This window comes from Panthera pardus, unplaced genomic scaffold, assembly GCF_024362965.1.
Source record: "Panthera pardus isolate Hobbes unplaced genomic scaffold, ASM2436296v1 HiC_scaffold_24, whole genome shotgun sequence".
Taxonomy (NCBI): domain Eukaryota; kingdom Metazoa; phylum Chordata; class Mammalia; order Carnivora; family Felidae; genus Panthera; species Panthera pardus.
The window spans coordinates 2,933,480-2,955,168 of NW_026526810.1; the positions used below are offsets into that span (position 1 = coordinate 2,933,480).

The 21,689-nt window shown below is 42.4% G+C and overlaps 1 protein-coding gene across 5 annotated transcripts in view; it reads left to right on the forward strand.

Annotated features, from left to right (window-relative positions):
• The window catches only part of SV2B (synaptic vesicle glycoprotein 2B), a 220,326-nt gene that overhangs the window by 127,964 nt on the left and 70,673 nt on the right, over positions 1–21,689 (forward strand). For all 5 annotated transcript variants that reach the window (XM_053888751.1, XM_019460175.2, XM_019460174.2 and 2 more), the window contains exon 2: positions 3,072–3,914. In XM_053888751.1, the coding sequence (XP_053744726.1) occupies positions 3,464–3,914 (451 nt within the window). In that variant the 5' untranslated portion in view covers positions 3,072–3,463. The remainder of the gene's footprint in view (positions 1–3,071; positions 3,915–21,689) is intronic.

The following is a 21,689-nucleotide window of genomic DNA, read 5'->3' on the forward strand; positions in this document are numbered from 1 at the left end:
GGGCTGCCATAACCAAGTTCAACAACTTGGGTGGCTTAAAGAAATTCACTGTCTTATGGGTCTGAAGGCTAGAAATCCACAATCAGGGTTGGTTCCTTCCAAGGCCAGTGAGGGAGACTGTTCCAGCCTTCTCTGTTAGCCTCAGGCATTCCTTGGCTTATGGATGGCATGCTCCCTGTGTCTTGACCTCATCTCTCTCTTCAGATGGGTCTCTGAGTCCACATTTCCCCTCTTTATAAGGTCACACCAGTCATATTGGATTAGAGCCCACCCCAATGACCTCATCTTGACTCAATTACTTCTATAAAGACCATATTTCCAAATAAGGTCACATTCTGAAGTACTGGAGTTTATGGCTTTGGTGCACCTTCTTGGGGGATCACGTTTCCGCCCATCGCACTGAAAGTGATTGATGGTTGTATTCTCTAGAAAATGCTTTGCTGGAAAAATAACTTGGCATTTCTCAATGGAAGAGAAAACAACCCACAACACCTGACAGGGATTCCTCCCTACTCTTCTGCACTAGTCACTCACAGCAGCTCATTTCCCTGGATCAGATGAGTGGAATCAGCTTTGACGAAGATCTGCGTCTTTCTGCAAAACACGAGTCCAGGACCTCTGCCCCTCGAGACAGTTCCCACGTGTACTTTTAGAATTGCAAATCTATCGTTTCTGGTTCATGACATTTTTGCAGAGCCCCCAGGATGGAAATAACACACAAGATCTCAGGCAGTTGGCATTCTTTCTCTGTTTTTTTTTTTTTTTTTTTTTATAGCACTTTGCAAAACTCTCATGCTGTAAACATGCGATTTATAGTCCTTCTGTGGTTCCTAAATGGATATAATAAAAACAGATTTAGAATATTATTCTGACATGGTTCAGGCCAGCATGGTCTAATACAAATTTATTTACTGGGGTGGGTGAAAAATCTGAAAAGATAAAGTGAGAATCAGTCCTTAGTAAATCTTTCTTGCTAACTCTCATGATCCTTTCTGAGAAGGCAGCCCACTGGTGGAGTCCTTGGGGTGTTTGTGGAAAATGCAGATTTTCAGGTACCACCCCCCATTTCGCAGGTTCAGAGTCTTTGGAGGAGGGGTCCTGGGATTTGCATTTCTAGTAAGTCCCTCAAGCCCCTGTCATTCTGGCTCACCCTTCGTTTGAGAACCCCTGGTCTCCGGCTTCGTCCAGAAGACATATGTTTTGTTTTTGAGTCAGATGAGTTCCAGAACTGGAGTCTGTCCAGGGCTGAAGGTGAGAAGAGCTGGGCAGGCAGGTGTGGGGCGGGGCACCCAGGGATGTGCCGTCAGCACGGTGAGGATGAGTGTGTGCAGTCCGTTGTGGGGTAGCATCTGCTGAGCTTGGTGAGAAAGGTCCATGTGGATTTCAGATGGGACAGGGAAGGTTGTAAAGGTTGAAGGCACATATACATGACAGCAGGTGGGTTGAGCTGGGGAGTGGGTTTCTGGCGGCCCCAATGAAGGAGTCTGGCAGCCAGAGAGAGTTGAAGTGGGGTCCTGTGTGTGGGAGGGGCCTTGCCTCCACCCCTGAGGGCTGCTCGATGAGAGGCTGGGGAGCCCCCCCACCCCAGGGAGCTGTGTGCAGATTAAGATTCCTGAACTTGAACCAGCCCCTCTGTGTGCTCTGGGAATCTGCATTCTAAAGCCCTCCGGGTGATCTAATGTGACACTCCCTCTGAATAGCATTTGGAAGGCACAGGGGCCATGGAAAGAACTGACCTTGGGAATCAGTGGGCCTGGCGTTGGGTCCTAGCTATTTGACCTTGACCTGGCTCCATCTGAGCCATAATTTCTTTATCTGTAAAACGAAAGTACAAATACTTTCTTCTTGTTTTGATTGTTGTGAGAGTTAGGGCTAAGGGATGTGACACATTAAAAAAAAATTTTTTTTAATGTTTATCTTTATTTTTGAGATGGAGAGAGACACAGCATGAACGGGGGACAGGCAGAGAGAGAGAGAGGGAGACACAGAATCGGTAGCAAGCTCCAGGCTCTGAGCTGTCAGCACAGAGCCTGACACGGGGCTCGAACTCATCAACTGCGAGATCATGACTTGAGCTGAAGTCGGCCGTTTAACTGACTGAGCCACCCAGGTGCCCCAGGGATGTGACACATTTAAGCACAGTTTCTGGCACACAGTAGACTTCATTAAGTGGTGACTCCAAACCTTGTGAGAACTGAGATTCAAGAATTTAATTGGTGCAGGGTGTGGTAGTCATGGGGCATAAGAATCAACAGGTGGCCCCAGGGATTTGACTCGGCTCTGACAATACAGTGTCCCGGTTTCTAGAATTGGGGCTACCAAAAAAAAAAAAAAAGAGCAACAATAATGTCAGGGCCTCAATAGTGTTTACCATGCAGGTCTGATACTGTGCTAAGCATTTTATGAACAACCTTATGAGTTAGGTACTCTTGTTATCCCCATTTACAGATGAGAAACCTGAGACTCAGAAAGACGTGAGCATGGTCACACAGTCCTTATGGGTCAGACTCAAGCCCTCTGGCTCTGGGTCTTCAGCAGCTTTTCCTGCCTAGTTAAGTCAAGTCCAAGGTCAGAGTGGCCTTCAAACCACAGTGCTGAGTCTTTGGAGAAATGGTCCTGGATATTTGCCTCACCTTTCTAGATGTAAAATCATATGGCCGCTTCATAGCAAAGTTAGAAAAGCTGGCATTTTCCTAACAGAAGCTGGTATGTAAGAAACCTACCCTGTTGCCAAAGGTTTGACAAATTCTAACAGAAAATCTGTAGCACAAAATTGCCTTGTATTGAGAATCCTTTGCCTGCTTTCTATTTAGTTCTTGTGTTGAGTTGACACCCTTCACAGGTTCATCAACCCTTCAAAGGGCCTCTCTGACCCTCTGCTTTTTCTCCCCTTACTCTTTGTCTCACTGATTCAGTCCTTATTCATTCGATATGAATCTGAACGTCTAATCAAGATTTCCTCCACCTAACCCCTGAAGCACTGGCATTAGTAAATATATTCAATTCTGAGAGTATTTTGTGAGAATTTCTGCATTTTGTAACACTGCTCTCTCCCTTCTCTGCACTCCCAGGGCATAACCTTCAGTAGCAGAACAAATCAGGCCAGCCAGCACGCTGCCAAGTCCTGTGGGCTCCTTGTCAAGGAAAACAGCTGGCCCCATTTCTAATCAACATCTCCCCCACGAAAACACTGCTGGGTCACTGAAGGAGACTAGACTAGAATTTGAAACTTTCCAAAGACTCGCAATAGACATTGAGTGCAAAAGGATACTTACTTTGTCTTTGCCCGCATCTGCTCTATTTGGGAGACGAGAAGGAGAATCACCCAAGGAGTCACACGAACAGATTCTACATTGAGACCTCTACACATATAATGGGTGATGGTTATTGAAACAGCCCAAACCTCTACCAAGGAGTGAGAGATATAGCTCGAGAGGTGACCAGGCAGTCCCAGGACCAAGGAATGGATGACTACAAGTACCAGGACAGCTATGAGGGCCATGCCCCCAGTGATGGCTATTACCGTGGCAATGAGTCCAACCCAGAGGAGGATGCACAGAGTGATGTTACAGAGGGCCACGATGAGGAGGATGAGATCTATGAGGGGGAGTACCAGGGCATCCCTCACCCAGATGATGTCAAGGCCAAGCAGGCCAAGATGGCACCCTCCAGAGCCGATGGCCTTCGGGGCCAAGCTGACCTGATGGCTGAGAGGTTGGAAGACGAGGAGCAGTTGGCCCACCAGTATGAGAACATCATCGAGGAGTGTGGCCACGGGCGTTTCCAGTGGATCCTCTTTTTCGTCTTGGGTTTGGCTCTGATGGCCGATGGAGTGGAGGTGTTCGTGGTGAGTTTTGTCCTGCCCAGTGCAGAGAAGGACATGTGTCTGTCCAGTTCCAAAAAAGGAATGCTCGGTAAGTAAAATTTCCAAAGATCATTCTCTCTGTGGCATTAAATTATGAAGGGGAAAGAGCAGTAAAACTTGCATAGCACCTGTTACTATTAGACACCTTAAATCTATGACAATTCCCTTGCGATGCTATCACTTTACATCCATTTTGCCTTTAAGATATTTTTGTCTCAGAGAAAATTAATTGGCTCAAGTTTACCTAGCTGGTAAGTATTGGAGCTTGGATCCCTGCTTAGGTCTTCCTGAATCTCAACTTCTTGGTTCTTTTTCCAAATCTCATTGCCTTTTTGAGAGTCACATTTCTCTCATCTTCGTATTAAAACCAACCATCTTCTACATCCAAATGACAAATACATTTTGCGAGTGGTAGGCCAGAGGCCTCTTCCTCTCTGTCCTCTCTATGTCCTTCTAGAATCCAATGGCACCTGCTCCTGGTTTCTCTTGTATGTAAGTGTTAGTGGGCTGACTGCCTGTGTGCCTTGGGGATGTACGCTGGGCTGAGCACACCCCCAGAGCCCCTGCAGGCCACTGGGAATCACACTGTGAAGCACAGATGAATTCTACAGGAGGCAAGACCAGCCTTGCAAATCAGTAATGAGACTAGCAACATTAGAACCAAGCATCAGATGTCAGAGCCTGAGACAGAGGATTTTGTGTAGAGAGAGGTTGGCACGAATGGCGTGGTGTGGAAGAGATTGATCATAATACAGACAAGGATTTGCCTCGATCATTAAATGTCTTGCAAAACATATCCATTCTCTAAACTTGAAGTCTGTATGATTGATTATTTAACGAACATACAGTTATTGTGAACTTGCTCTGAGTCATGTTCTTAATCCTCAAGAACTAAAAATCTATCTAGCAACTTAGCTCATTCATTCAACAAATATTTATTATGCATATACTGTGTGCCAGTCTCTGTGCTCAGCCCTTGGGGAGAAAATATTGAACCAGACAGACATAGTCCCTGCCTCTCAAAGAACTTACACACAGCAGGACAAACAGGCATTGTGTTAACGATGCGTTGACAGACAAACACAGAGGGTTATGTAATTACTGTAGAGACGAGTGCTATGAAATGCCTCGTGTGGCTCTCTTCTCCGGTACTAGCTTTAAAGTAAGGGTTGGCAGACATGTCCTATAAAGATCCAGAGAGCAAATATTTTAAGCTTTGCAGGTACAGATAGTCTCTGTGACCACTACTCAACCCTGCCTTGGCAGCACAAAAGCAGCCATAGACAACACACAAACACATGGACATAACTGTGTCCCAATAAAACTTTATTTGCAAAAAAAGGCAAAGGGCCAGATGTAGCCTATAGGCTGTGTAGTTTGCCGGCCCTGATCCAAGCCACTATTAATAAGATTGAGACATTAAAATAAAGAAAACATCTGCAATAAAGACTCATTTCTGGAAGCTTTTAAAGTTTGTTTTCTCCATTTCTGCTTAACTAAGGGACCACTGAAAATAATTAAATTGCGTCAGGGGTGATTGTTAGGGAACCCAAAGAGGCTGCGTATGTACAAGCAGAAGGAGTAACTTGAGGAACAAGAATATTACCCAAAGTTTTTATTTTTATTTATTTAAAAAAACATTTTTTTAACGTTTTATTTATTTTTGAGACAGAGAGAGACAGAGCATGAACGGGGGAGGGTCAGAGAGAGAGGGAGACACAGAATCTGAAACAGGCTCCAGGCTCTGAGCTGTCAGCACAGAGCCTGATGTGGGGCTCGAACTCACAGACTGCAAGATCATGACCTGAGCTGAAGTCGGACGCTCAACCAACTGAACCACCCAGGCGCCCCTACCCAAAGTTTTTAAACACCAACAGAAGTTTAGTTGCTTTTTTTTATTTTTTATTAAAAAAATTTTTTTAATGTTTTATTTATTTTTGAATGAGACAGAGTGTGAGCGGGGGAGGGGCAGAGAGAGAGGGAGACACAGAATCTGAAGCAGGCTCCAGGCTCTGAGCTGTCAGCACAGAGCCCGACGTGGGGCTCGAACCCACGGACTGCGAGATCATGACCTGAGCTGAAGTCAGACGGTTCACTGACGGAGCCACCCAGGCGCCCCAGTTTAGTTGCTTTTTAAAATTCCTTTCTTTCTTTTTTTAATAAGGGCAAAAACCAAAACAGACCCCAAGTCTCCAGCCAAACCATACAGTCCCCAGTTGATCTAAACATATCCACAGCATTGATTTGTTTTGTGGTATTCTCAACAGAAAACCTGGGTCCCTGTCAGGCCAAATTGGCAATGTCAGTAATAATTTCATGTCCCCTTGGTCTCTCTGCCACCTTGGTGCCTGGCAGTCTCGTAACAGAGCTGTCACGGCTCCTGACAGCTCCCCGGACAAATGCTGGGAGTCGAGGGAACGTGGTCCTAATCTGGAGAGTTCATGTTTGTGCAATTTTGCTTTCAGTGTTTGCCAAGAAGGTGCTATGACTCAGCCCAAGAAGGGCAGGGAAGACTTCCCATGCACCCAGCGGACCCCCTTTGTGGGCAAGGAAATGGATCCGGGGAGGTGGATGACGGGAAGGTCTCCAGGGACCAGCATTTCCACATGCTGTTTCTTCTGACCTTCGTGGTCACCATGGTGGTTAGAGAGCAGTTTCATCCTGTTGGTACGCATCAGGAAACAGGCTTGGAGAGCCATATCCTAGGTTACACAGTAATCATTGCCGGAGCTGGGATTCCAACCCAGGTCTGTCTGGTTTCAAAGTCTACACTCGTTCTGCTACACCATACTGCCTTTCTCTCATACACGGTCTTGGGAAAAGAGGTTATGCTATGGGGCGGGTCTGCTTTCCATGTCTTCAGGCACCTGGTAGGTTGCTTAGAGTACCATAGACTGCTTCCCACAGAGAGGCAGCATGGTGTGAGAAATGACGGTGTGGGCGCTGGAGTCTGGCCACTAGGGTTTGGCCACTGGTATGTCATTTATCAGCTAGTGACCTTGGGCAGGTCGTAAATTCTCCGAGTTTCCCGTATGTGGATGAGGGTGATAATACTTGGTGTGTGTGTATGTGAGGACTAAGTGACATAAAGCTGGTAAAGCAACCAGCTCTCCGTAAGTCCTGAACCACTGTTAGTTGTCGTTACTGTGTATCCTGACATTCTCCTTCCCAGCACTGGCCGGAGATTATAGTCGCAGTGATACAGGAGCAGCATGCACTCTGGAGTCAGGTGGCCTGGGTTTGAGTCTTAGTAGGATGATTTGGGGAAAGTTGCCTCACTTCTCTGAGCCTCGGTTTCCTTGTCTGCAAAATGGAGATTGACAATAGGATCTACTTTATAGGGTTTTGTGACGATTCAGTGAGTTCGATGTATTTAACTTGCCTGAAACAGTGCTTGCACATAATAGGTGCTCAAGATATCTTAGTTGTTGTTGTTGTTGTTGTTGTTATACAGGTGTTATTCTTACTAAACTGATGGCTTGATAATGATGAACCACCCAAATTCAGGGCTACATCTTCTCAGGTGATGACATTGCATATTTTTTTTTTCAGCCTAAATTATTTATCGCAGGCTTTTAAGATCAAGCTGCCCTCCCTTGGGTGGTGACAATGCCTCCTCATTTCTGTGCTAACCCAGTTCTAGCTCTCTTTCCCTTTCCTCTGTGTGTGTGTGTGTGTGTGTGTGTGTGTGCGCGCGCACACGTGCGTGTGTTTGTATGTGTTTAAGACTTAATTTTTTAAGAGCAGTTTTAGCTTCACAGCCAAACAGAGAGGAAGGTACAGAGATTTCCGGCATGTCTCTGCCCCTACATGTGCCTCATCTCCTTCCATTACCAATATCACCCCACCAGACTGATACATTTTTTATAATTGTATAACCTACATTGACACATTGCTGTTACCCAAAGTTTGCACTTTACTTTTGATTGGTCAATTAAAATTGTACTTTACTTTTAATTGGGCTGACTCTTGGTGTTACACATTCAATGCAATGACATGTATCTATTATAATAGTATCATACACAGGTAGTTTCACTACCCTAAAAAATCCTCTGTGCTCTGCGCATTCAGCCTTTCCCTGACTCTGACCCCTGGAAACCACTGATTTTTTTTTTTTTCTGTTTTTGTAAGGTTTTGCCTTTTCCAGAATGTTATAATAGTTGGGTCGTACAGTATTTATGTAGCCTTTTCACACTACCTTCTTTCACTTAGTAATTTGCATTTACATTTCTTGCAAGTCTTTTCATGGATTGATGGCTCATGTCTTTTTAGTGCTGAATAATATTCCATTGTCTGGATGCACCACAGTTTATCCGTTCACCTACTGAAGGACATCCTGGTTGATTCCAAGTTTTGGCAGCTACGATAAAGCTGCTATAAACATCTGTGTGCAGATTTTTATGTGGACATAAGGTTTCGACTCCTGTGGATAAACACCAAGGAGTGTGATTGCTGGATCACATAGTAAGAATACGTTTGGTTTCGTAAGAAATTGCCAGTCGTCCAAAGAGGCGGTACCACTTTGCATTCCCATCAGCAGTGAATGAGAGGTCCTGCCACTCTGCGTCCTCACCTGGGTTTGGTGTCGTTGGTGTCCTGGGTTTTGACCACTCTTACATGTGTATCTCCTTGATGTTTTCACCAGCATTTCCCTGATGACGTACCATGCAGAGCATCTTTTCCTATGTTTATTTAGCAAATATGTGTCTTCTTTTGTGAGTGTCTGTAAAGGTGTTTGGCCATTTTTAAATGAGGTGCTTCCTGATTGTTGAGTTTGAAGAGTTCTTTGTACATTTTGGCTAACGGTCCTTTTTCAGGATGTGTCTTTTGCAAATATTTTCTCCTAGTCTGTGACCTATCTTCTCCTTTGGACTCTGCTTCTTTATAAAGAAACAGAAAGAAAGTGATGCCCCTAGACTTGACTCCTCCTTGATGTTCCAGGAAGAGAATTCAGTAAGAGAACATTTTTTACCCCAAAATTCAGACCACAAGTCGTAGAGTATTTTGTTATTTTCTTCCTGGAATCAAATGAATCAGTTCAGAAAATAAGAGAAGTATCCTTAGGCCAGGTAACAAAAATATCTGGGTGTCCCTGTGCCTCTTTCCTGAGCTTTTAGAAAGAAGAAAGTTGAGCTTCTTTAAGTGTGGAGGTTTAGGGGGTCACTTATCCAGAACTGTCTTTTTTCGGGAAGAAAAAGTTTAGGAGAACATTGTCAGCGACGAAGGCCCTATCCTGCTAACTCTCAAGCAGATGGTCTCCTTCCAGACAAGGAGAATGCATTCATTTGTTAATTAAAATGTTCATTCAGTTGCCCCTAGGTGGCTTAGTCGGTTAAGCATCTGACTTTGGCTCAGGTCATGATCTCACGGTTCGTGAGTTTGAGCCCCACATCTGGCTCTGTGCTGACAGCTCAGAGCCTGGATCCTGCTTTGGATTCTGTGTCTCCCTCTCTCTGTGCCCCTCCCCCACTCACGCTCTCTTTCTCTCCCCAAAATAAATAAACATCTAAAAAATTTTTTAAAATGCTCATTCATTATTACTTTTATTTATTATTATTATTTTTTTAATATATGAAATTTACTGTCAAATTGGTTTCCATACAACACCCAGTGCTCATCCCAAAAGGTGCCCTCCTCAATACCCATCACCCACCCTGCCCTCCCTCCCACCCCCCATCAACCCTCAGTTTGTTCTCAGTTTTTAACAGTCTCTTATGCTTTGGCTCTCTCCCACTCTAACCTCTTTTTTTTTTCCTTCCCCTCCCCCATGGGTTTCTGTTAAGTTTCTCAGGATCCACATTAGAGTGAAACCATATGGTATCTGTCTTTCTCTGTATGGCTTATTTCACTTAGCATCACACTCTCCAGTTCCATCCACGTTGCTACAAAAGGCCATATTTCATTTTTTCTCATTGCCACGTAGTATTCCATTGTGTATATAAACCACAATTTCTTTATCCATTCATCAGTTGATGGACATTTAGGCTCTTTCCATAATTTGGCTATTGTTGAGAGTGCTGCTATAAACATTGGGGTACAGGTGCCCCTATGCATCAGTACTCCTGTATCCCTTGGATAAATTCCTAGCAGTGCTATTGCTGGGTCATAGGGTAGGTCTATTTTTAATTTTCTGAGGAACCTCCACACTGCTTTCCAGAGCGGCTGCACCAATTTGCATTCCCACCAACAGTGCAAGAGGGTTCCTGTTTCTCCACATCCTCTCCAGCATCTATAGTCTCCTGATTTCTTCATTTTGGCCACTCTGACTGGCGTGAGGTGGTATCTGAGTGTGGTTTTGATTTGTATTTCCCTGATAAGGAGCGACGTTGAACATCTTTTCATGTGCCTGTTGGCCATCCGGATGTCTTCTTTAGAGAAGTGTCTATTCATGTTTTCTGCCCATTTCTTCACTGGGTTATTTGTTTTTCGGGTGTGGAGTTTGGTGAGCTCTTTATAGATTTTGGATACTAGCCCTTTGTCCGATATGTCATTTGCAAATATCTTTTCCCATTCCGTTGGTTGCCTTTTAGTTTTGTTGGTTGTTTCCTTTGCTGTGCAGAAGCTTTTTATCTTCATAAGGTCCCAGTAATTCACTTTTGCTTTTAGTTCCCTTGCCTTTGGGGATGTGCCGAGTAAGAGATTGCTACGGCTGAGGTCAGAGAGGTCTTTTCCTGCTTTCTCCTCTAAGGTTTTGATGGTTTCCTGTCTCACATTCAGGTCCTTTATCCATTTTGAGTTTATTTTTGTGAATGGTGTGAGAAAGTGGTCTAGTTTCAACCTTCTGCATGTTGCTGTCCAGTTCTCCCAGCACCATTTGTTAAAGAGACTGTCTTTTTTCCATTGGATGTTCTTTCCTGCTTTGTCAAAGATGAGTTGGCCATACGTTTGCGGGTCTAGTTCTGGGGTTTCTATTCTATTCCATTGGTCTATGTGTCTGTTTTTATGCCAATACCATGCTGTCTTGATGATGACAGCTTTGTAGTAGAGGCTAAAGTCTGGGATTGTGATGCCTCCTGCTTTGGTCTTCTTCTTCAAAATTACTTTGGCTATTCGGGGCCTTTTGTGGTTCCATATGAATTTTAGGATTGCTTGTTTTAGTTTCGAGAAGAATGCTGGTGCAATTTTGATTGGGATTGCATTGAATGTGTAGATAGCTTTGGGTAGTATTGACATTTTGACAATATTTATTCTTCCAATCCATGAGCAGGGAATGTCTTTCCATTTCTTTAAATCTTCTTCAATTACCTTCATAAGCTTTCTATAGTTTTCAGCATACAGATCTTTTACATCTTTGGTTAGATTTATTCCTAGGTATTTTATGCTTCTTGGTGCAGTTGTGAATGGGATCAGTTTCTTTATTTGTCTTTCTGTTGCTTCATTGTTAGTGTATAAGAATGCAACTGATTTCTGTACATTGATTTTGTATCCTGCAACTTTGCCGAATTCATGTATCAGTTATAGCAGACTTTTGGTGGAGTCTATCGGATTTTCCATGTATAATATCATGTCATCTGCAAAAAGCGAAAGCTTGACTTCATCTTTGCCAATTTTGATGCCTTTGATTTCCTTTTGTTGTCTGATTGCTGATGCTAGAACTTCCAGCACTATGTTAAACAACAGCGGTGAGAGTGGGCATCCCTGTCGTGTTCCTGATCTCAGGCAAAAAGCTCTCAGTTTTTCCCCGTTGAAGATGATGTTAGCTGTGGGCTTTTCATAAATGGCTTTTATGATGTTTAAGTATGTTCCTTCTATCCCGACTTTCTCAAGTGTTTTTATTAAGAAAGGGTGCTGGATTTTGTCAAAGGCCTTTTCTGCATCGATTGACAGGATCATATGGTTCTTCTCTTTTTTGTTGTTAATGTGATGTATCACGTTGATCGATTTGCGAATGTTGAACCAGCCCTGCATCCCAGGAATGAATCCCACTTGATCATGGTGAATAATTCTTTTTATATGCCGTTGAATTCGATTTGCTAGTATCTTATTGAGAATTTTTGCATCCATATTCATCAGGGATATTGGCCTGTAGTTCTCTTTTTTTACTGGGTCTCTGTCTGGTTTAGGAATCAAAGTAATACTGGCTTCATAGAATGAGTCTGGAAGTTTTCCTTCCCTTTCTATTTCTTGGAATAGCTTGAGAAGGATAGGTATTATCTCTGCTTTAAACGTCTGGTAGAACTCCCCTGGGAAGCCATCTGGTCCTGGACTCTTATTTGTTGGGAGATTTTTGATAACCGATTCAATTTCTTCGCTGGTTATGGGTCTGTTCAAGCTTTCTATTTCCTCCTGATTTAGTTTCGGAAGAGTGTGGGTGTTTAGGAATTTGTCCATTTCTTCCAGGTTGTCCAGTTTGTTGGCATATAATTTTTCATAGTATTCCCTGATAATTGTTTGTATCTCTGAGGAATTGGTTGTAATAATTCCATTTTCATTCATGATTTTATCTATTTGGGTCATCTCCCTTTTCTTTTTGAGAAGCCTGGCTAGAGGTTTGTCAATTTTGTTTATTTTTTCAAAAAACCAACTCTTGGTTTCGTTGATCTGCTCTACAGTTTTTTTAGATTCTATATTGTTTATTTCTGCTCTGATCTTTATTATTTCTCTTCTTCTGCTGGGTTTAGGCTGCCTTTGCTGTTCTGCTTCTATTTCCTTTAGGTATGCTGTTAGATTTTGTATTTGGGATTTTTCTTGTTTCTTGAGATAGGCCTGGATTGCAATGTATTTTCCTCTCAGGACTGCCTTCACTGCGTCCCAAAGCGTTTGGATTGTTGTATTTTCATTTTCGTTTGTTTCCATATATTTTTTAATTTCTTCTCTAATTGCCTGGTTGACCCACTCATTCTTTAGTAGGGTGTTCTTTAACCTCCATGCTTTTGGAGGTTTTCCAGACTTTTTCCTGTGGTTGATTTCAAGCTTCATAGCATTGTGGTCTGAAAGTATGCATGGTATAATTTCAATTCTTGTAAACTTATGAAGGGCTGTTTTGTGACCCAGTATATGATCTATCTTGGAGAATGTTCCATGTGCACTCGAGAAGAAAGTATATTCTGTTGCTTTGGGATGCAGAGTTCTAAATATATCTGTCAAGGCCATCTGATCCAATGTATCATTCAGGCCCTTGTTTCTTTTTTTTTTTTTTGATTTTTTTCTTTAAAGTCTCGTGATCTTTTTTTTTTTTTTTTAATATATGAAATTTACTGTCAAATTGGTTTCCATACAACACCCAGTGCTCATCCCAAAAGGTGCCCTCCTCAATACCCATCACCCACCCTGCCCTCCCTCCCACCCCCCATCAACCCTCAGTTTGTTCTCAGTTTTTAACAGTCTCTAATGCTTTGGCTCTCTCCCACTCTAACCTCTTTTTTTTTTTTTTTTTCCTTCCCCTCCCCCATGGGTTTCTGTTATGTTTCTCAGGATCCACATAAGAGTGAAACCATATGGTATCTGTCTTTCTCTGTATGGCTTATTTCACTTAGCATCACACTCTCCAGTTCCATCCATGTTGCTACAAAAGGCCATATTTCATTTTTTCTCATTGCCACGTAGTATTCCATTGTGTATATAAACCACAATTTCTTTATCCATTCATCAGTTGATGGACATTTAGGCTCTTTCCATAATTTGGCTATTGTTGAGAGTGCCGCTATAAACATTGGGGTACAGGTGCCCCTATGCATCAGTACTCCTGTATCCCTTGGATAAATTCCTAGCAGTGCTATTGCTGGGTCATAGGGTAGGTCTATTTTTAATTTTCTGAGGAACCTCCACACTGCTTTCCAGAGCGGCTGCACCAATTTGCATTCCCACCAACAGTGCAAGAGGGTTCCTGTTTCTCCACATCCTCTCCAGCATCTATAGTCTCCTGATTTCTTCATTTTGGCCACTCTGACTGGCGTGAGGTGGTATCTGAGTGTGGTTTTGATTTGTATTTCCCTGATAAGGAGCGACGTTGAACATCTTTTCATGTGCCTGTTGGCCATCCGGATGTCTTCTTTAGAGAAGTGTCTATTCATGTTTTCTGCCCATTTCTTCACTGGGTTATTTGTTTTTCGGGTGTGGAGTTTGGTGAGCTCTTTATAGATTTTGGATACTAGCCCTTTGTCCGATATGTCATTTGCAAATATCTTTTCCCATTCCGTTGGTTGCCTTTTAGTTTTGTTGGTTGTTTCCTTTGCTGTGCAGAAGCTTTTTATCTTCATAAGGTCCCAGTAATTCACTTTTGCTTTTAGTTCCCTTGCCTTTGGGGATGTGCCGAGTAAGAGATTGCTACGGCTGAGGTCAGAGAGGTCTTTTCCTGCTTTCTCCTCTAAGGTTTTGATGGTTTCCTGTCTCACATTCAGGTCCTTTATCCATTTTGAGTTTATTTTTGTGAATGGTGTGAGAAAGTGGTCTAGTTTCAACCTTCTGCATGTTGCTGTCCAGTTCTCCCAGCACCATTTGTTAAAGAGACTGTCTTTTTTCCATTGGATGTTCTTTCCTGCTTTGTCAAAGATGAGTTGGCCATACGTTTGCGGGTCTAGTTCTGGGGTTTCTATTCTATTCCATTGGTCTATGTGTCTGTTTTTATGCCAATACCATGCTGTCTTGATGATGACAGCTTTGTAGTAGAGGCTAAAGTCTGGGATTGTGATGCCTCCTGCTTTGGTCTTCTTCTTCAAAATTACTTTGGCTATTCGGGGCCTTTTGTGGTTCCATATGAATTTTAGGATTGCTTGTTTTAGTTTCGAGAAGAATGCTGGTGCAATTTTGATTGGGATTGCATTGAATGTGTAGATAGCTTTGGGTAGTATTGACATTTTGACAATATTTATTCTTCCAATCCATGAGCAGGGAATGTCTTTCCATTTCTTTAAATCTTCTTCAATTACCTTCATAAGCTTTCTATAGTTTTCAGCATACAGATCTTTTACATCTTTGGTTAGATTTATTCCTAGGTATTTTATGCTTCTTGGTGCAATTGTGAATGGGATCAGTTTCTTTATTTGTCTTTCTGTTGCTTCATTGTTAGTGTATAAGAATGCAACTGATTTCTGTACATTGATTTTGTATCCTGCAACTTTGCCGAATTCATGTATCAGTTATAGCAGACTTTTGGTGGAGTCTATCGGATTTTCCATGTATAATATCATGTCATCTGCAAAAAGCGAAAGCTTGACTTCATCTTTGCCAATTTTGATGCCTTTGATTTCCTTTTGTTGTCTGATTGCTGATGCTAGAACTTCCAGCACTATGTTAAACAACAGCGGTGAGAGTGGGCATCCCTGTCGTGTTCCTGATCTCAGGCAAAAAGCTCTCAGTTTTTCCCCGTTGAAGATGATGTTAGCTGTGGGCTTTTCATAAATGGCTTTTATGATGTTTAAGTATGTTCCTTCTATCCCGACTTTCTCAAGTGTTTTTATTAAGAAAGGGTGCTGGATTTTGTCAAAGGCCTTTTCTGCATCGATTGACAGGATCATATGGTTCTTCTCTTTTTTGTTGTTAATGTGATGTATCACGTTGATCGATTTGCGAATGTTGAACCAGCCCTGCATCCCAGGAATGAATCCCACTTGATCATGGTGAATAATTCTTTTTATATGCCGTTGAATTCGATTTGCTAGTATCTTATTGAGAATTTTTGCATCCATATTCATCAGGGATATTGGCCTGTAGTTCTCTTTTTTTACTGGGTCTCTGTCTGGTTTAGGAATCAAAGTAATACTGGCTTCATAGAATGAGTCTGGAAGTTTTCCTTCCCTTTCTATTTCTTGGAATAGCTTGAGAAGGATAGGTATTATCTCTGCTTTAAACGTCTGGTAGAACTCCCCTGGGAAGCCATCTGGTCCTGGACTCTTATTTGTTGGGAGATTTTTGATAACCGATTCAATTTCTTCGCTGGTTATGGGTCTGTTCAAGCTTTCTATTTCCTCCTGATTTAGTTTCGGAAGAGTGTGGGTGTTTAGGAATTTGTCCATTTCTTCCAGGTTGTCCAGTTTGTTGGCATATAATTTTTCATAGTATTCCCTGATAATTGTTTGTATCTCTGAGGAATTGGTTGTAATAATTCCATTTTCATTCATGATTTTATCTATTTGGGTCATCTCCCTTTTCTTTTTGAGAAGCCTGGCTAGAGGTTTGTCAATTTTGTTTATTTTTTCAAAAAACCAACTCTTGGTTTCGTTGATCTGCTCTACAGTTTTTTTAGATTCTATATTGTTTATTTCTGCTCTGATCTTTATTATTTCTCTTCTTCTGCTGGGTTTAGGCTGCCTTTGCTGTTCTGCTTCTATTTCCTTTAGGTATGCTGTTAGATTTTGTATTTGGGATTTTTCTTGTTTCTTGAGATAGGCCTGGATTGCAATGTATTTTCCTCTCAGGACTGCCTTCACTGCGTCCCAAAGCGTTTGGATTGTTGTATTTTCATTTTCGTTTGTTTCCATATATTTTTTAATTTCTTCTCTAATTGCCTGGTTGACCCACTCATTCTTTAGTAGGGTGTTCTTTAACCTCCATGCTTTTGGAGGTTTTCCAGACTTTTTCCTGTGGTTGATTTCAAGCTTCATAGCATTGTGGTCTGAAAGTATGCATGGTATAATTTCAATTCTTGTAAACTTATGAAGGGCTGTTTTGTGACCCAGTATATGATCTATCTTGGAGAATGTTCCATGTGCACTCGAGAAGAAAGTATATTCTGTTGCTTTGGGATGCAGAGTTCTAAATATATCTGTCAAGGCCATCTGATCCAATGTATCATTCAGGCCCTTGTTTCTTTTTTTTTTTTTTGATTTTTTTCTTTAAAGTCTCGTGATCTTTTTTTTTTTTTTTAATATATGAAATTTACTGTCAAATTGGTTTCCATACAACACCCAGTGCTCATCCCAAAAGGTGCCCTCCTCAATACCCATCACCCACCCTGCCCTCCCTCCCACCCCCCATCAACCCTCAGTTTGTTCTCAGTTTTTAACAGTCTCTAATGCTTTGGCTCTCTCCCACTCTAACCTCTTTTTTTTTTTTTTTTTCCTTCCCCTCCCCCATGGGTTTCTGTTATGTTTCTCAGGATCCACATAAGAGTGAAACCATATGGTATCTGTCTTTCTCTGTATGGCTTATTTCACTTAGCATCACACTCTCCAGTTCCATCCATGTTGCTACAAAAGGCCATATTTCATTTTTTCTCATTGCCACGTAGTATTCCATTGTGTATATAAACCACAATTTCTTTATCCATTCATCAGTTGATGGACATTTAGGCTCTTTCCATAATTTGGCTATTGTTGAGAGTGCCGCTATAAACATTGGGGTACAGGTGCCCCTATGCATCAGTACTCCTGTATCCCTTGGATAAATTCCTAGCAGTGCTATTGCTGGGTCATAGGGTAGGTCTATTTTTAATTTTCTGAGGAACCTCCACACTGCTTTCCAGAGCGGCTGCACCAATTTGCATTCCCACCAACAGTGCAAGAGGGTTCCTGTTTCTCCACATCCTCTCCAGCATCTATAGTCTCCTGATTTCTTCATTTTGGCCACTCTGACTGGCGTGAGGTGGTATCTGAGTGTGGTTTTGATTTGTATTTCCCTGATAAGGAGCGACGTTGAACATCTTTTCATGTGCCTGTTGTCAGGCCCTTGTTTCTTTATTGACCGTGTGTCTAGATGATCTATCCATTTCTGTAAGTGGGGTGTTAAAGTGCCCTGCAATGACCACATTCTTATCCATAAGGTTGCTTATGTTTATGAGTAATTGTTTTATATATCTGGGGGCTCTGGTATTCGGCGCATAGACATTTATAATTGTTAGCTCTTCCTGATGGATAGACCCTGTAATTATTATATAATGCCCTTCTTCATCTCTTGTTACAGCCTTTAATTTAAAGTCTAGTTTGTCTGACATAAGTATGGCTACTCCAGCTTTCTTTTGGCTTCCAGTAGCATGATAAATAGTTCTCCATCCCCTCACTCTCAATCTGAAGGTGTCCTCAGATCTAAAATGAGTCTCTCGTAGACAGCAAATAGATGGGTCTTGTTTTTTTATCCATTCTGATACCCTATGTCTTTTGGTTGGCGCATTTAATCCATTTACATTCAGTGTTATTATAGAAAGATACGGGTTTAGAGTCATTGTGATGTCTGTATGTTTTATGCTTGTAGTGATGTCTCTGGTCCTTTGTCTCACAGGATCCCCCTTAGGATCTCTTGTAGGGCTGGTTTAGTGGTGACAAATTCCTTCAGTTTTTGTTTGTTTGGGAAGACCTTTATCTCTCCTTCTATTCTAAATGACAGACTTGCTGGATAAAGGATTCTCGGCTGCATATTTTTTCTGTTTAGCACACTGAAGATATCGTGCCAAGCCTTTCTGGCCTGCCAAGTTTCAAAGGAGAGATCAGTCACGAGTCTTATAGGTCTCCCTTTATATGTGAGGGCACGTTTATCCCTTGCTGCTTTCAGAATTTTCTCTTTATCCTTGTATTTTGCCAGTTTCACTATGATATGTCGTGCAGAAGATCGATTCAAGTTACGTCTGAAGGGAGTTCTCTGTGCCTCTTGGATTTCAATGCCTTTTTCCTTCCCCAGTTCAGGGAAGTCATTATTACTTTTAAAACTACTGGGGCACCTGGGTGGCTCAGTTGGTTAAGTGTCCAACTTCAGCTCAGGTCATGATTTCACGGTTCGTGAGTTCGAGCCCCACATCGGGCTCTGTGCTGACAGCTCAGAGCCTGGAGAGCCTGCTTCAGATTCTGTGTCTCCCTCTCTCTGTGCCCCTCCCCCACTCCCGCTCTGTCTTTGTCTCTCTCTCAAAAATAAACATTAAAAAAAATTAACAAACAAACAAAACTAGTGGATATTACCACATGCCTGATATGTCCTCTATTCGGTGGCCGCACCAAGAGGGCAAGTCAAGGCACTCGGTGAGTTTTATTTTTCTCCATGTATGTGTGCGTGTGCTAACTTAGTAACATTATTATGAGAACAGTTTTTTGGTAGTTTATCACAAAACAAGAAGGTACACTCTGCATACTACTTTTCTGACCTGAGAACTATTTTTCGTGCAATAATACTGCTTTGTTTTCAAAACCATGACTTCCTTGCACGCGGTGCATCAAAGGAAATCAATGCAGGTCTGCCTCAGTAACTGCTTGCTTCCAGAGTGTGGTTCAGAACATCTCAAGAATAGAGGACTCTGGCAGGGCCTGTCTGCACACTGCAAGACAGAGAAAAATGCTTTTATTTATTTAAAGGTCACTTTCAAAAAGTTAAAAATGGGTGGGGGGGGCGGATATCCAATACCTAATGTCCATCTGTACTATGGGTTTAATTACATTTATTTTTTTGCAGTTTTATGTTTTGCTTTTTTTTTTTTTTTTTTTAGTGTGAGTGTAGTTGGCACAAATCAATGAGTTTCATTCTAAAGGCAGAACTAGAGCTCACACAAGAAATAGAAAATATGAAATAGCGTGACGAGACTCGCAGTGCCGCATTTAATGTTATCCCTGTTGCCCAGATATGAAGGGAAGAAAGGCCGTTGAAGGGATGGAGTCCGAGCTCGGGCCGTCCAGAAGTCTTCCTCTGGGATCCCGTGATCTTAGGTGGTTGACAGAGGAATCCACATTTCTTTTTAATCTCTTTTCATGTAATATTGATGTATTTTCCACGCAAAGAGATGGGACTGTGTTTGGTGCTTTCTTTTTAACATTTTTTTAATGTTTATTTTATTTTTGAAAGGGAGAGACAGAACGTGAGCAGGGGAGGGGCAGAGAGAGAGGAAGGCACAGAATCCGGAACAGGCTCCAGGCTCCGAGCTGTGAGCACAGAGCCTGACGTGGGGGCTTGAACTCACAAACTGTGAGATCATGCCCTGAGCCAACGTCCAAGGCTTAACTGACTGAGCCACCCAGGGGCCCCTGTGTTTGGTGTTTTCAACGGAGTTGTTTGCATCTCAATGCCTTGTTTCCTTGCAGCTAGGATGGCGTTTAATATTGGTGACACAGAGGACATACCAATGGCATCCTCCTCTGCCTGCAGTGGGTACATCGATACCAAAGTCTCCCCATAATTGCAAAAACACCCCAATTGTGGTCTCTTCCCACCTTCATGCTGACCAAAAGCAAGAGTGTCCCATTTTCAGGCAAGAGTTCCATTTTTGCCTTCAGAATTTTGATTTCCTGGAAGGGTCTAGATGCTCGGTATGTATTTTATTGGCTCTTAGTTTTTTCTTGCCATCTGCTGTGGGACAGCTCAGGGAGACCCAAATTACCTTTAGACAGTAATTTAGAGCCTAAGAGAGGACCCTGTGAGGGCATGGAGTGATGTCACATGGGGTAGATGCACGAGAATACATTTTGAGCTGAATTTCCACAGCTGCTCTGAGATGGATGTATTACTTGGGTGTCATGAAAAATTATCGTTTAATTGTTTTATGTGTGAATTCCTGGTGAACATCAGAGAAGACCATTTGATTTCTGAACCACTTTTTCTTTAGCCCTGCATTCAGAGTGTCGGTTCCTGAAAAGAGGGGCCACTCTGTGTCCCAGGGCCTGGCACAAAATAGGTGTTCAGTTGAGTACTTACCACCGTGAAAATAAATACTCTTTATGGCAAAATCCACCAGTAGGAATTTCCATATATACATATGTTTTGTGTATGTGTGTGTGTGTGTGTTATTTATATGAGCTGTTCTTATTTATTTCTTTAGATCATGGGATTCTTTAGAAGAAAAGATAAGGGTTCCCTTAATAGAGTTCACACTGACCGCCATATTTAGGAGTGTGGGCTTGATTCCACAGGCATTGGAGAGCTATTTAATGAGGAGCTATTGATTGCTTTTGAGAAAGGGAATGACAAGGTGGGACCTGGGGTTTAGGAGGATCACTCTGCCAGAGTGGCTTTGGTACCGGGAGTTGTTCTTAAGGATGAATTAATGATCTTATGATCTTAAGGATGAGATTCTGAATTGGTTCTGGAGCTTCTGGAATTGGCTTTCTAGTCTGATTAGATTTAGACACGATGGACTTCGCCAATGGTGTGATGTGGCAACAGAGACACAGAAAATATCATCCTTGGATACTCCTGATTAAACATTTTGAAGAGGCAAGGTGACCATGTGCATAATCCCTTGGAATTTTTTTGTCTAACTAACGAGTATAATGAGCATGGTGGAGTCAAAGCAGCAATCTGAATAGTCTGATTCTGGAAGACTGTAGTGTTTCCAAAAGTGAAATAGGTAGGAAGCCTGCTAAATTGTCACTTGTTCTGTATAAGCAGAAAAATTCTAGGTAAAGTGAACAAAGCTACAACTTGGGTCATAAAAATAGCATCACGTCAATTTCCAGACTTGATCCAGTTTATAGATCCAGAACTCCTTTCATGAAGAGGGAGGCTGAGTCCCCGTGAGGAAGGATACCAGTATATACTGAAAACATACTTCCCCCCAGTCTTCCCAAGGGACCTATGGTCTTTTTACCAGAGTAATTGTGCACTGGGAAAAAGGAAATACGACCTCTTGAGGGTTGAAATGGCTCTGAAATGGCTCTAATCCGAGGAGACCCAAACATTCCTGTGGTTCACCAGAAAGAGTGGGGGCTCATGGAGGTCAGGCGATCTGTGGAGATTTAGCTCAGGCCCCTCTCACAGTAGGCTCAGTGGGTCCCCAAACCCTCCTTTGATTATTACCCCAGTTCTGGAATGCACAATTGGGGTAGACCTACTCAGCAACTGGCAAAACCCCTACATTGATGAAGAATGGATTGTCAGGGAGACTGGATGTAGGAGAGCTGACAGAAGGTCCCGGAATAGCCCAGGGGAGAAGTGTGTGGTCCCTGGGCTAGTATGGGAAGGAAATAGTAGATAG